This window comes from Durio zibethinus, chromosome 6, assembly GCF_047325235.1.
Source record: "Durio zibethinus cultivar Kanyao isolate XHJ-2024 chromosome 6, ASM4732523v1, whole genome shotgun sequence".
NCBI lineage: Eukaryota > Viridiplantae > Streptophyta > Magnoliopsida > Malvales > Malvaceae > Durio > Durio zibethinus.
The window spans coordinates 32142538-32157131 of NC_143167.1; the positions used below are offsets into that span (position 1 = coordinate 32142538).

Genomic DNA, 14594 nt, shown 5'->3' on the forward strand with positions numbered 1-14594 from the left:
TGTGTCTTAGGCTTTATTTGGTTATTTGGTGAGAATGGAAAAATGGAAAGATAATAAATAGAAAGAGAAAAAAAATGAAAAGAAGGAAAATACATATATTTTATTTTTGTGATTGGTTGAAAAAATGAAAAAAGTTGTATTTGGTAGAATTGAAAAATAAAAAAAGAAAATACAAAATTATATGAATTTATCATTATAATAATTTTTTAAAATTAAAATTAAAAAAATCTAAATATGATGGATAAGTTATAAATATGCAACACTGATTTACATCTCTCTTATTTACTATAATTTTACTTTTCTAATCTGAATTAATTTGTATTTGTTAATTTGTGTGAAAAATTATAATAATTCTTATTTCCTTTTCCATCACTTTTCTTTCCTTTTGAGCAAACCCAAAATTTATTTTATTTCCATTTTTTCACTTTCCCTTGTCCTATTATTTTACTTTTCTAATGTACCAACCACACCATTGGTCCCGAATGATTTATGACCAAATCCATGATGTTTCAGAAACCACATCTAACGTCCTGTATAGCCCTTAAATAACCAACCAGATCACTTTCTATAGCATGTCATTGGCCAATGACTGCTTGAATAACCTTGTTATTTATGATTTTGGTTAAAACAAAAGGTGCAAAATTAGTTTGGGTTAAAACAAAAAAATGCAAAATTAACTAGTTTTAAACTGTACTGCTTGAAGAACCTTCCTATGACATGGTCTTAGATGATCTTCCTTTTGACAGTGATTCTTCACCATTGTCACCAGTGGGATTTCTACATTTGTTCTAGAAAATTCTGCAACCTGATTCTAGTTGAGATTCTTTTTATAGGCATGTGATTAATAAAACCCAACCTGACACACTACTTGGAAAACTGGTTTTCTTGAGAGCTCAAAGATGCCTTTACCTGAGAATTTTGCACTTTTTGTTCTAACCCAAATTATATTCGATTTTTTGAATCCCTTCTCTATCATTTTTCAAGTTATTGATGAGTCTTTAGGAAGTGATTGCAAACATACTAATACATTTTGAGTTCTGACAAACATAGAACATACTCCTTTAATTTTATTAGTGGCCTTAACTCACAAACCTATAGATCAAAAAAAATTGCAAGTCTAAAGTGTCTGACCAATGGCGGCAGTCATTACTAATGCTTAAGGGCACATGGGATTCCAGTAGCTGCCAGGGCCCCCAAAATAAAATTCAGGATCTACAATGTAATCTCCAATATATTCAGAACGATAGCAGTCGTATTCATCCGCATAGGTCATGACCCAGTCTGGGAACTTCAAGTTAAAAGAGATATCAAGTATTCGCAATCTTTTCACGTAACCTGAATTCCCAGAAATATAATCAGGAAAATTTCCATTACCCATGGCTGTTTTTGTATGGGGCGTTTGCTCTAACTTTGAGCTGTAGACATCGCCTCCCCATTCTGCACATTCTGCACCATGACTCAATGTTTTAAACAAGTTTGGTGGCCAATACCCTATGTTTGTTTTTTCTCCATACTGCACCCATAAATTGTTTGTCAATGGATCCTGAACTTGAAAACCAAAATATAAAAGATAATCAGAAGATCTGAAGACACAAAGGTTCAAGGTTTACAACTAGTTTAATACCTGCACCTGACTGTCCATGTTTTAATGATTTTGCTTTTGTAAATTGAATGAAAGTTTCATCCTAAGTGAGTATTAAAACTACTAATTTTAAGAACGAAAGTTGAGCTCCATATTTCCTGACCTTAAATATAAAGAGAGTTATCTGATATGGGAGCCCTCCTAAGACCGAGATAGGATAAATTGCTGCACCAAGAGCAATTTCACTGCTAGTCTGAACAAAGCCGGGGCAAGTTAGATCAAAACAACCAGTTGTTTTTGATGAATCAGCCTATACATGGAGAGAGAAATATTTAGTTACTGATCAAATTTATGTAACACAGTGCATGCAACATGTTGACTACAATGAATAGAATTGTCCCCCATAAAAGTTTTTCCATTAGGACTCTTTTGAAGCTTCAAGACAATTAGTCATGGTTAAAATGAACTTACAGTCCAGTAAACAAATAATCGTGTTTGTCTGTCTCCGTACACACTCGGGTTCACCTGGAAAAATTGAAATCATTGTAGATTAATAACTATAAGGATAAATATATAGGAGCTTAGCTAGGAGGAGTTGATACTAACCGCCCATCCAGATTCAACGCTCTCAAAATCATACCAAGGGCCACTTGTGAGACATATTCTAGAAGTACTGTATTCATCATCAGATTCAACAAGAGGATTCCAGACTTTGATGTCTCCTTTGACTCCAGCATAGTTATACCCTTCTGTGAGCAATATTGCCTTCTGGTTCGCATAAAGTCGGGCCAGAAATGCAAATGTACCGATGAGAAATAGTAGATTTACCATGTCAAATTACTTGAACAAATGAAGTCTAGCATGAAAGTGATGGATACCGAGTGATTCTTTTGTTGAAGAAATAATGGAGTCTCCTTTTTGTTAGGCAGTTTAACAGGATCATAATAGCTTGGCCTTTTCTTTGAATAACCTTCTTCAGAGTTGGATGGCATCCCTTTATTCTTGGTTCTTCGAACTGGGATTGTTCCTTTCGGACAGCTTCCACTTTTCTGCCATAATTGAGATGCTACAATCCTGGACGATTGGTCACTTGTTGGAATTTCCTCCATAGTTGGATTATAACTTGGTGCCATCTACTTGCAGCAAAAGTTTTTATTACAGACAATTCCAATAGAACCAAAGTATTGGAACATCCAACAAAGTATCTAGAAATAAAGCTTAAAAAAATTAATGTTAATGTTCTAGCTGCAACAAAATGTACACCTGGATGATGTGATTCCTCAAAGCAGGATGATCCAATGCAGACTGCTTGTAAATGTCAATGCAATCTATAATGTCACCATCTTTACTCTGCAAGCAGAAACATATGCGGGTACATGTTACTAAGTTCTATAGCTTTGCTTCATATTCAAAACCACCCATTGAAACAGAACAAAAACATATGAAGAAAGCCTTGACGCATGCAAAGGACCAAAATTTTCTTGCTTCTTCTGATAATGGAAATGAAGAGTAACATATAGGATAAAAGCATCAAAATCTTGTACCTGAATGGATTTCACCGCATGCCTTCCAGGGTTCTTTGGTTTTCTTCCTTCTAAAGTCTTCTGTCTGGCTAAACCTAGGTCACCCTCCCCAAGCACATAACAAAGTGTTATCCCCAAGAGAATAACCATCCCTTTAAAACCATGAGAATACAAAAAACTTGTTCTCATTTTGCTATTGTCCCTCAGTTTCTTCACCCTAATCTATGGAAATGAAAGGTGTTTTTTTATGAAATCACAAACATCATTCTAATGATTTAATCATGAAGGTATAAAACTCATTGGAAATGCTGATTTGGGTCCTTTTGATGATCAAATAGAGATGTAAGCAGCAATATTTTATTTCAAATCACACTCAAAATTTGCATGATTTACCTTCTATTCATGATTTATTCATTTTCATTACACACTTTCAGCATTTGAATCATATTTTGGAAGCAAGATATAGAAATGAATTTTTAGACATACTTTAGAACCATCAAATAGATATAAGACATTGTTAGTAAGTTTGGTAGAAAAAAAAAACTTAAATGCAAAAAAATTTAGTTTAATAGGACATAGAAATTAAGACAGATGAAAAAAACTTAAGACAGCAACATATTACAAAAAAAGGGACTAGAAAATTTTTAATTTGGATTTTAACATAAGGATGAATACATCATTTTAAATAAAAAGGCGTAAACAATTCAAATTTTGCTTATTAATTGTTACCAAATCTTCTTATTATTGTTTTCCAAATTATAGCACTTTAACAAAGAAAAGAATAATATGGGCTGTAACTTAAATTAGATGTAGGAAATAATTTTGGGCCTTATTATTTTGTTTGATGGTCAAGCTCACACTTCATGCCTAAATTAGTATATATATATATATATATATATATATATATATATATATATATATATATTCAAGTGAAATATATTATTTATAATTTTTTATTATAATTTTTTTAATTTTTTAATTATAATAAAATTTTATATAAGGATCCATTACTTTTAAATATAAATTTCATATAAAATTTTGATAAATTTTATATAATTATAATTATAATTAATTATATAACAATCATTGTAAATAAAATATTTTTAACATATATATCCAATTTTAATAATAATTTACATTAAATTTATAAATGTTGATAGCAAAATTCACACCTAAATTTTATAATTAAAATATTCATATCCTATCAACTCATTCTCAACCAACCTTATTAACCTAAATTAGTAAATTGCATTAATGGATCACTTTAAAACAAACGAATGAAAGGATTAATCTTATTACAATAAAGTATTTTCATAAAAAAAAAATCAAATGAAAGTTGCAGAAAAAATAAAAAAAGAAAAATGAGCACTGAGAAAGGATTAACATTTTACTGAAGTAATAGCAATGAAATTTCATAAACTATTTTTGTCAAAAGGATGATACTATTGATGAAAATAGCATTTTTTTTAATCTAATAGTTTTTTTAATTCCACGTGGCGTTTATTTAATGGCTTATAGCAGCCACGCCGGAGAAGGAATATATTCTAGAAGGATCAAACAAATTTAACGAAAAATACACATAATAAAATCCTCGAGAAATGGAAACATAAAATAAAAATTCTCGCAAGCGGTTTTCTTTAAGTCCATTTTGGTGCTTAGAGACTCGAAGATAGAGTGAAAGCGAAAGCTTGGGTTTGACGCTGCTAATCAAGCGAAAATGGTGAAGTTCATGCTGAAGATCGCTGCCGACCTCGAAAACCTAACCAACCTCCAGCCTGACGGGGGCTGCGATGATCCCTACTTCTCCTATCTCTTCAAGGTCTCTCTCTCTTTGTCTGGTTTTGACTTTTGATTTTCTTCGCTTGCGCTGACCTCATTTCATTTTCATACGATTTTCTACTTTTGAACTGCTTTGTTTTTCTTCTTTAAGCGCAGATTTATTGCTCTTATTGTTGCTTGAATCCAGTTCGTTTTAATCTTTCTTTCACTTCTAATGTCAGATTATAAGTTGCAATCTCTTCTTCATTTCGTCTTTACTAACTTTTGCTTGTTATTTTCTTTTTCTGAATTTTTAATCGTTACTTTTTTTTTTAAATAAATACTTATAGTTACTATATTTGCTCATTCATAATTTCAGTTGAATTTATTTTAGCTCTTCGTTTTGCTTCATTTATCGCAACTACAATACACGTAAATTGACTTTTTCTATCCCTTTATTTGTTCTTCTCTCTTTTTATTTTTCTATTTTTTTCATAAAAATGTTGATTCCATTTTCTTTTTCTATTTTTGAATCTGCTTCTCGTTATATTTATATGTTTTTAACGGCTTTTTTCTTAGGGCTCGATGTTATACATTCATTAAAAATTGCTTTATCGTTCTTAATTTTCTTCTATCATTTGTGGATGGCCATGTTTTTAATGTTTCTTTTATTCCTTTCAGAATTCTGTTTCTTCCTCTTAAGTATTCAGATCTGATTTCATTTTAATAAAATCTGCTTAAATTTCCTTATTCTTCTTTATATTTAAAATTAAAGAAGAATAACAGCTCTCTCATATCCTTGTTTTTTCACTAATATTTGAAACCTTCAATCTATTTCTTTTTCTTTTTTTTTTTTTTGGTACATGAAATCTTCAATCTATTTGCTTATTTGGAGTTGCAGCTGAAATGTGAGAGGTGTGGAGAGCTGAGTCAGAGGGAAACATGTGTGAGCTTGGGCGACACCGTTCCTCTTCCACTGGGCAAGGGAACCACCAATCTTGTTCAGAAGGTAATCTTGTGTATTTGTATTGTTTGTAAAATGAATTGATTTGAAGTGAAAGTTCACTACGAGTTGTGGAATTTATGTTTGTTTGGTGTGCTGAGAGATCAGAAGGGATTAGAGAGACAAATTCTACTTCTTATAAGTAACAGTCTTACCTGGACTTAGTCAATTTCTTGTCAAATGGTCATTCAAGTTGAATCTAACCTTTCACCTGGGCTGCACATGGTAATACTAGTCTTGCTTTATTTTATTCTCCTTCTCATTTTTTAAGCTGGCAGATACTTATAGTTTAGTGTTCCCAAATTCTGTCTAATCAGATTTTTTTTTTGTGAGTTTAGTTGTAAAATGACATTGTTTTCTTAACTCAAAAAGGAAATCCAAAAATCCGTATTACTGGATGTTAAGAACCAATATATAATCTATCTTATTCTTGGTTTCAAGATGCATAATATTCTTTCCTGTGTTTTATAATAGTAAGAAGCATGACATGATTCTAAAATCTAATTGTAAGTCCCGGTGACTCCTTTCAGTTCACATGTTGTGATGTTGATTGAGGTTTTCTTTGATCCATTCTTTTTGAAAGTTGCTTGGGGTCGAATAAGCTTTGTACTTCTAGAACTCTATTCTTTTTCTAGAGAGCGTTTGTCCTATATCTTATGCCTTAGAGTGGCCTAATGTAGATATTCTATTTGCTTAACTTGAAAATAATCAAACTTCAGCATTTTTTGTGACACATTACTTGTAGTTACTTTAATTGCATTACTTCAATTTACTATACTTTGGTCTCTTTTTTTATCTACCTAGCTATTTTCTTCCAGTGATTAATGGTATTTTGGTGCCTTTTCTTTCTCTCTAGTGCAAATTTTGTATGAGGGAAGGAACTGTAACAATGATCTCAGGCCGAGGTCAACCACTGACGCAGGAAGAGAGTGAAGGAGGAAAATATTCACCTTTGATGCTTTTTGAGTGCAGGGGTTATGAGCCTGTAGGTTATGTATTTGGTGGTGGCTGGAAGGTTGAATCTGTAAGTCTTTGTTCTTCATCCTCCACCCTCGATGCTCTTTTTGTTAGGTAGTAGAAATTGTGAACATAGCTTATTATAATGGCAAGGCCTTTCGAAAATGTGTTTTGTTATTTATCAATTTTCCAGTTCCAATCATAGAAACACATGTTCTTTGTTTTTAAAGACCAAAAAAAAACCTCGTCACAACAAAGATAAGGACTAATTGCTGCATAGAAGACCCTGCATAATATTATGCATATCCTGAAGTTTGATACATTTCATTTGATGTAGTTCCTTTTTGGGAAGTGCCTAGTTTGGATTTTTTCCACCCACTTCACGAAGTTTATAATAACTTATTGTAATTTGGGCATATTTATAAAGTTTCTTATATAGCCATCCCATCTATATATTGGTAGATGTGTTTTGACTGTAATTTGTTCGTGTAGCTGGAAGGGACTAAATTTGAAGGTGTTGACTTGTCTGGAGGCGATTTTGCTGAATATGATGAGAAGGGAGAGTGCCCGGTGATGATATCCAACCTCCGTTCTACTTTTGACGTTGTGAAGTAGATCATATTACTCTCCTGCTTGCACATGTTTTGGTAAATAAAACTGACAGTTCATTGTGAATGAGATAGAAACCTGTGACTGGATTACATGTAAGCACGAAGCTATATCTAAAGGTCGTTTAATGTGAAAATTTCTGTTTGAAGTATGTTAATAGATACCCTGGCAATGGTTTAAACTGATTAATGAATCACATTATGCGTGTGCCTTCTGTGGTTTTCTTAATTTTTTGAATTGTGAACATAATTACACTAGATCCCAATAGCTCTTTGGCTGGGATGAAAAAAAAATGGCGGTTTTCTTAAAGAATTATTTTAGTTCCTCGTGTTTAAGGATCGATTCTTTTCTTACCTGGAAAAGCGTTATGATTCTTGCTCTTCAGATAAAGAGCTACAACTGTTGGTGTGGCTGAATTGGGCCAATTTGGATTAGAGTCATGGTTTTTTTATCTGGTCTGTTTGATTTGGTTTCAGTTTTCTTATTTGGAAACCACCATTGGTGAGATACACTAATGTCTTCCGGCGCTTGGGAATGTTCCGATATACTTGAAGCCGCAAGGCTGCTCCATATATTTGCTAGTGCATCGTATATATCAGGTATTGTGGGAGATTACGATTTGTTGCTAGGAAACAATTTTAATACATTGAAACAAACAGCCGCCTTCTTACCACTATTTTATTTATCTAGGTAACAATCGACTGATTCTGAACTGGGCAAATTTGTTCCATTGGAATTATACGTACACGAATATATTTGCGGGATGTTTGAGGAATTGTATTTCACTCCACGTTGCTTCCAGCCAGCCATTCTGCCTGCCTTCGTTAGAAACTGAATGTTGGAATCAACTTAGGTGGAAGCGGTTGCACGTCTATTGGTGAGCGATCTTATAAATTTTACTTTGGAAGGTGGGGTCCTGATCCGACCTTTCATTGATGAATGAAACTCCACCTTGAGGTTTAAAGCCAACGAAAATTCACCAAACAAGCCAGTTTTGCCGTTAAACGTGTGAATTGTATAATCGGTAAATCTAGTTCACTCCTCTTTCCATTTTTTTTTTTATAAAATTAAAAATACTATAAACATAATTAAAAATTATATTCATATATATATATATAATCTCTGAATAATTAATAAATAAATTAAAATATAATTAAATAAATTTAACATAAAATTAAATTAAGTTCACATGCAATAAATTTTAAATTTAGAACTTAAAAGATTCTAAACTCTTTTTTTATCGCTGAGTCAAGGTCTATTGATTCATTTAATTAGCTCATTCCGTTCTAATCTAGAAACAATAAATCAAAATTCGATTATTCACTCATTTCGTGATCATCATATCGAGGAGGGATATTAAATTACCAAAAATAGAGATCATGTGCGTTGGTTTATTTACAGCCTAGAGGCCCTTATAGCAGGGAAGTTTCAGATTTTCACCATTTTACCATCTCATTTTTAGAGGAAAGAAATCCTAACATCATGGTCATTCCTTATGTCAAAATCCCACTTTCAATGACGTGAGAGTTTTGTACTTTATTCTGAACTGTCTCTGTCCCCTTTGTTTAGGGCACCATTACCCCCAGAATTTTGGCCATCAAAGCCTCGTTCATCTTGGTGCCTGCTTGGTTACCACCTTATCCATACAAAACTATTTTCCCCTTTCAATTCCGATACTATCCCCCTGTATGTCAAATAGCAACCTGAAACTGCGTAGGACAAAACTGTCTTTTCAACTCACTTTAAGGTTTCCCCACTGTCACAAATCTTAAACGTGGCCATATCATTTTTAAATGCCGTCTTAAGATGGCAGCCAATCGCCAACGTAACTTCATTTCATTTGTTGTTATCGTTTCTCTTCCGTAAGACTAACCAAACTTCTCCATTTCTCTCTCCCTTGCCTTCACCAAACTTTTCTGTCTTCCTCTGCCTAACCTCCTTTCTTGTTTTTCCTTATTGACCTTTAAGACTGATCTGGGCGCAATTCAAGCACCTAAATAGAATTAAAAAACTTATTTTATCTCTATTTCTTTCTGCAGCAGTAAGTTTACATGGTATGTTCACTATCTCCTGCTTCTGCTTTTCTTTTTTACGGAAAGACTTACATCAGCCTCGTCTGCACTTTGATCTTGACGAAGGTTCTTGTAAATATTACTGTTTATCCAATATTCTTTTTGCTTTAAACTCTTGATTTTCACGCTATAATAGTTTATTGACTTTTTTTTGTCAGGTGGTATAACTTGTCATCTTTAGATCTATTATTCTATTATTGTTTCTATTGTTAAGAAGGGCTGTACTTTTTGACGTTTGTTGGATATTAAAAAGAAAAAACCCCAGATATTGGAAATTTTCACTGACTTAATCCGTTGGGATCTAAGATGCAAGAGCTTTTAGTTTACTGTTTTTGACTGGAAAAATAAGAAACGGGGGTTTCTGGATCTGACCTCAGAAGTTGAATTCTGGTTTTGGAATTGTCTTGAAAGATGCAAGCAAGAGATGGGTCGGGTGGGTTTTTAGAGGAAGGCAAGGATACTGTGGTTACAACTAGGACAAGCCAATCTAGGACTCTGCCACTGAGGGTACTTCAGTTATTTGGGTTGTTTCTTGCTCTCTGTATCGCCTTTTCGATCATTAGTATATATACAATCCGGCGTTTTGGAATTTATAGTGTGGTAACTACAGTTAAGTCTAATGTTGTGTCGTGTGATGAAGAACCAAATAGTTTGGATCATTGGAGAAAACCTCCATCGAATTTGCTTCACTCAATGAGTGATAAAGAGTTATTATGGAGAGCCTCTTTTGTGCCACGAATAAAGAAGTATCCATTTAATAGACTTCCAAAGGTTGCTTTTATGTTCTTGACTAAGGGGCCGTTGCCATTTTCTCCTCTTTGGGAGAGGTTTTTGAAGGGGCATGAAGGGCTTTATTCTGTTTATATTCATTCGCTGCCATCCTTCAATACTGAGTTTCCTCCTTCTTCGGTTTTTTACAGGAGACAAATCCCAAGTCAGGTATGCTATTCAAATGCCCATTTATTGTATACTAGTTTTCATTTGTTTCTGAATTTTGTAAATTGTTTTAATCATCTTTGGTCATTGTTATGTTAAGAATCCCTCCATCCTTGTTCCTTTGCAACATGGTTTGTGTGTATTTTTGTATGCTTAAGTACGCGATGTTGAGTTGCTGTCCTTGTTTCGCTCTTATGCTGTTTAGAACTTCTCTTATGTAGCTTCTATGCTAAGAGTGGTAATAGCATGCTTGGATGTCTTTCAGAATTTTATTATATGGGCATTTCTTAAGTATTTGGGGGGGTTAGCATGCTTACATAAGTTACTTTCAGAAGTTGGTTTTTGAAGGTTAGACTTAGAATTGCTACCATTCATGGCCTCTTGCTCTTAACCCTTTTTCTTAAAATAATAAGATGTTTTGGTTTTTGAAGGTTAGGCATAGAACTACTAACATTCATTGCCTTTTGCTCTTAACCCTTTGTCTAAAATAGTAAGATGGTAGTATGTGCCTCTCCTTATCTATCAACTTAAATTCCAGTTTTGATTGGTTCTTGGTTGGCTAGATGGTTGTGATTTAGATATGCAATTTATAACCTCTTTGCAAATGAAGGGGTCGTTCTTGCATACAATACATATAGGCATACCACTGGTTCATTGCAAACACATGCAAAATTGTGGTCATGAGCACACAATATTATATCACTTTGATTAAAAAAAAAGTAAATGGCATCAGATGTATGTGATTGTTCAACTGTATATGTCATTACCTTCAATATGTGAGATCATCTAAGCTGGGTTGAAGCTTGCACTTTTAGATCTGTCTATTTATACGGTCTGTGGGTTTGTTATGTGCTTCAAACCGCAACACAGGTTTAATACCCTCATATCATAGCACACCGTATCAATGGTGCTTATTGAGACTAGAGACAAAGTCAATTCTGAACTAATAATGCTGGGTAACATCACAAAAACTGTTTGGTTTAGAGGCCTTTCAAGTAGTGAGTGTGGGGAATAGGTACTTCTAGTCAAATGAAGGTTTGCTTTGGGAAAAGATAGCTGTAATGTGTTAGCTAACTTTTAGGAGATGGCAATTTATTGTGATTGAATTTCCCTGAAGAGATTTCACAAGATTTATGCTTGGCTTTAACATCCTAGTCCTTAAGTTGAACTAGGTGTGAAAGGATGATTATTTGTTTCCGTTTCCATAGGAAGATGCCCAGATCTATAATTACAATGTAATATGGTGACTGTTCTATTTGAGGGTTATGGGGCAGACTTCTGCTCCTAGGAACTGTCATCTCTATATTAGCTCTTGTAGTGTTGTACTAAACGTCTCTCTTTCAGTTACACATCAGTACATTGTTGTGGTTGCTGATTTTTTTTCCTTCCCATCAGCCATGATTAATAATTGCTTGGCATTTGTTCTTCAACAGTTCATATACAGATATATTTTATATATTTTAATGAGCAGACTCATTTTTCTTCTCTTTTGGGGGTTGAGGAGTTCCTAATTTCTGTATTTGCTCTTCTACAGGTCTCTGAGTGGGGAAAGATGAGTATGTGTGATGCTGAGAGAAGGCTTATTGCCAATGCCTTGCTTGACATATCCAATGAATGGTTTATCCTTCTCTCTGAATCTTGCATACCTCTATACAATTTCAGTGTCATCTACCACTACATAAAGAAATCCAAATATAGTTTCATTGGTGCATTTGATGACCCTGGGCCATTTGGTAGAGGACGTTACAATGAGAATATGGCGCCTGAGGTGAATGTCACCCAGTGGCGTAAGGGATCCCAATGGTTTGAAATTAACCGAAAGCTTGCAGTCAACATAGTGGAAGATATTACATATTACCCGAAGTTTGAACAATTCTGCAGACCAGCATGTTACGTTGATGAGCATTATTTTCCCACCATGTTAACAATTCAGGCATCAAATCTCTTAGCAAATAGAAGCATCACATGGGTAGACTGGTCGAGGGGTGGAGCTCATCCTGCTACATTTGGTAGAGCAGACGTTACAGAAGAGTTCTTCAAGAGAATCTTCGAAGGTCATCAGTGCATGTATAATGATCAGCCGTCTTCGGTTTGTTTCCTTTTCGCCAGAAAATTTGCTCCAAGCGCTTTGGAACCTTTGTTACAAATAGCACCAAAAGTTTTGGGCTTCTGACTTGAGAATGATGATCCTGAATCAAAATTTGAAGCGGAGATTGGGTGCATGAGAAGACTTATGGGAGCATGCCACTGCCAGGTCCATTCTTTAATCTCATACATAAATGGGTCTTTTTCTTTTCGTTCTTTATAAATTTACCCTCGAGTCATGTGCACAGAAAATTGACGCTGGAGGTATATTCACATTTTTGTATTGACATTAGAATCATATGATTAGATAGTACCTAGTATTTTGGTTTTTTCAATTTTCAATAACCTTTCCCTCTCTCTCTCTCTCTCTTCTCTCTCCATGATGAGCTTGAACTTTGAATATGGGATCATGTAAAAAACCTTTGGCTCCCAAACTAGTAACTTAGAATCCCATAAATGCTGCCTGAGATTAAACGCAAACAGTCCCCCATCTGCCCCCAAATTTAAGGAATGTCACACGTGTGTGCCTTTGACACCTTCACCTGCCATCAATTCAAACCCTTCAAACCTTCAATGGTAAGTTTCTCGAACTATGATATGCAATTGTCTTGCTTTCTTTTCTTCGAATTTAGCAAAAATACCTGTCCCTTTGGCGCCGTCTACGTGTTCTCCCCCGGTTCGCCCAATGCCGCCTCTACCATGTGATGTTTTGTGGGCCCTCTAGGAATCCTCATTTGGCGACGGAAGGACCGTGATTATAATATTTCCTCAATTGGGGCCTTGCCCCAATCAGTCTCTCCCTCTCCTCTCGTCTCTTCTTTATTGACCTGGCTACCCATTTCCGCGCGTGTTAGCACGGGTGAAGGCCATACCTTGACGTGTAGCCGAACCTTTTCGGTGCCATCCAGATGCTCCAGTTGAGAACACGCTTTATAGCTGAGTAGAGCCACTACTGCCTTGAAATGACAAAGAATCAAATTCTAATCCCTAAGAAAGAACAGAGAGGTAGGCGCCTAACAAACATTAACGGCGCCCAAAACGACCGCGTTTTTGGTTATCATACCTAACTACATCAATCTCCAGGCTGGAAATCCGGGCAGCTGCCCGACCTTTCCTTCTTTCTCTTTCTACATATTAAGCGCCACCTATAATCCCACTTACTACCCAAAAACCCTCACACGTTTCCTCGCTCTTTTAGCCAAAAAAAAAAAAAAACCCTTTTTTAACGCTTAAGAATTCCAACAACAATGGCTCTCTCCAAGGCTTCTCTGGTACTTGTTCTCGTCGCTGTTTGCGCACTCATGGGTTCAGCCATCGCTGCTGACGCCCCAGCTCCAAGCCCCATCTCAGGAACGGGCTCGATCTCGCCCTCATTCGTCTATGTTTTCGTCGCCGCCGCTGTCACTCTGCTTTTCGGCTCTACTCTCAGGATCTGAAGGATGTTACCTCTGGTGGTTGCTTCTCGTTGGTTGGCGGCGATGGATGGTGTAGAGATGGTGCTCGACTTTTCATTTTATAATATAAATATATTGTTTTAAATTTGGTTTGGAATTTGAGTAGTGGTAGTAGATCTAGGGAGTGAGTATATTCTATTTATGTGAGAGAGGTAGTGCACAGATTATTGATTGGTGATGTTCGGACTTTTAAATTATTTCAGTATCATTATGGATTGATATCATTTTCATTAGTATAATGATAGATCTTTTGTTTTGTATAATATATACAGCATTTGTTTGTTAATTTCTTGCATTTCCTTTTTTTTTCTAGTAGTTTCTTGCGTTTTCTCTGCAGCCAAACAATATTAGGAGTAGACTAGGGTCATATTCTCTACAATTATGATAGATTGGACTTTTCCACTGTTTGAGCTTGATTTGCTGTGAAGTTTGATCAGACTGTAAAGACAACTTTACCCTTCAATACTCCACACTCAAATTCAATCGTACTACTGTTAGTAAGCAAAATTTTTGCAATAATGATGCGAGCACCACTCATGAGCATGTGCTCATGGAATATATCCTTAATTCCCTCTCCATTTTACCCAAAAGAAAAAAAAGAACTTTTTAAACTTT

At 34.9% G+C, this 14594-nt stretch overlaps 3 protein-coding genes across 4 annotated transcripts; 2 read left to right on the plus strand and 1 right to left on the minus strand.

Annotated features, from left to right (window-relative positions):
• Positions 1-864: 864 nt before the first annotated feature.
• Positions 865-3294, minus strand: LOC111284471 (protein neprosin-like). The gene is made up of 9 exons (XM_089761601.1): positions 3127-3294; positions 2846-2932; positions 2461-2715; positions 2189-2350; positions 2054-2107; positions 1746-1892; positions 1625-1685; positions 1217-1548; positions 865-909 (listed from the first exon to the last, which is right to left on the minus strand). The coding sequence occupies exons 1-9, from the start codon at positions 3292-3294 to the stop codon at positions 865-867; spliced, it is 1311 nt and encodes a 436-aa protein (XP_089617727.1).
• A 1404-nt stretch (positions 3295-4698) lies between these two features.
• LOC111286491 (uncharacterized) lies at positions 4699-7646 on the plus strand. Its single transcript, XM_022876488.2, has 4 exons — positions 4699-4924; positions 5765-5872; positions 6723-6890; positions 7316-7646. Exons 1-4 carry the CDS (start codon positions 4823-4825, stop codon positions 7436-7438), a joined length of 501 nt encoding a protein of 166 aa, XP_022732223.1. The 5' UTR covers positions 4699-4822; the 3' UTR covers positions 7439-7646.
• A 1605-nt stretch (positions 7647-9251) lies between these two features.
• LOC111284631 (glycosyltransferase BC10-like) lies at positions 9252-14265 on the plus strand. 2 transcript variants are annotated; one of them, XM_022873410.2, is made up of 3 exons: positions 9252-9486; positions 9663-10443; positions 11975-14265. In XM_022873410.2, exons 2-3 carry the CDS (start codon positions 9916-9918, stop codon positions 12611-12613), a joined length of 1167 nt encoding a protein of 388 aa, XP_022729145.1. In that variant the 5' UTR covers positions 9252-9486; positions 9663-9915; the 3' UTR covers positions 12614-14265. The 2 variants fall into 2 exon arrangements, with proteins under 2 accessions (XP_022729145.1, XP_022729147.1); XM_022873412.2 differs by having other exon boundaries at positions 9252-9570; positions 11975-12860.
• The last annotated feature ends 329 nt before the right edge of the window (positions 14266-14594 follow it).

Coding starts and splice junctions, on each gene's coding strand:
- LOC111284471 (XM_089761601.1), bottom strand. CDS start 3,294: ATGAGAACAAGTTTTTTGTATTCTCATGGTTTTAAAGGGATGGTTATT. Junction 2,108..2,188: donor GCGTTGAATCTGGATGGGCG/GTTAGTATCAAC, acceptor CAATTTTTCCAG/GTGAACCCGAGTGTGTACGG. Junction 1,549..1,624: donor ACATGGACAGTCAGGTGCAG/GTATTAAACTAG, acceptor TTGGTTTTCAAG/TTCAGGATCCATTGACAAAC.
- LOC111286491 (XM_022876488.2), top strand. CDS start 4,823: ATGGTGAAGTTCATGCTGAAGATCGCTGCCGACCTCGAAAACCTAACC. Junction 4,925..5,764: donor ACTTCTCCTATCTCTTCAAG/GTCTCTCTCTCT, acceptor TTGGAGTTGCAG/CTGAAATGTGAGAGGTGTGG. Junction 5,873..6,722: donor CCACCAATCTTGTTCAGAAG/GTAATCTTGTGT, acceptor CTTTCTCTCTAG/TGCAAATTTTGTATGAGGGA.
- LOC111284631 (XM_022873410.2), top strand. CDS start 9,916: ATGCAAGCAAGAGATGGGTCGGGTGGGTTTTTAGAGGAAGGCAAGGAT. Junction 10,444..11,974: donor GGAGACAAATCCCAAGTCAG/GTATGCTATTCA, acceptor GCTCTTCTACAG/GTCTCTGAGTGGGGAAAGAT.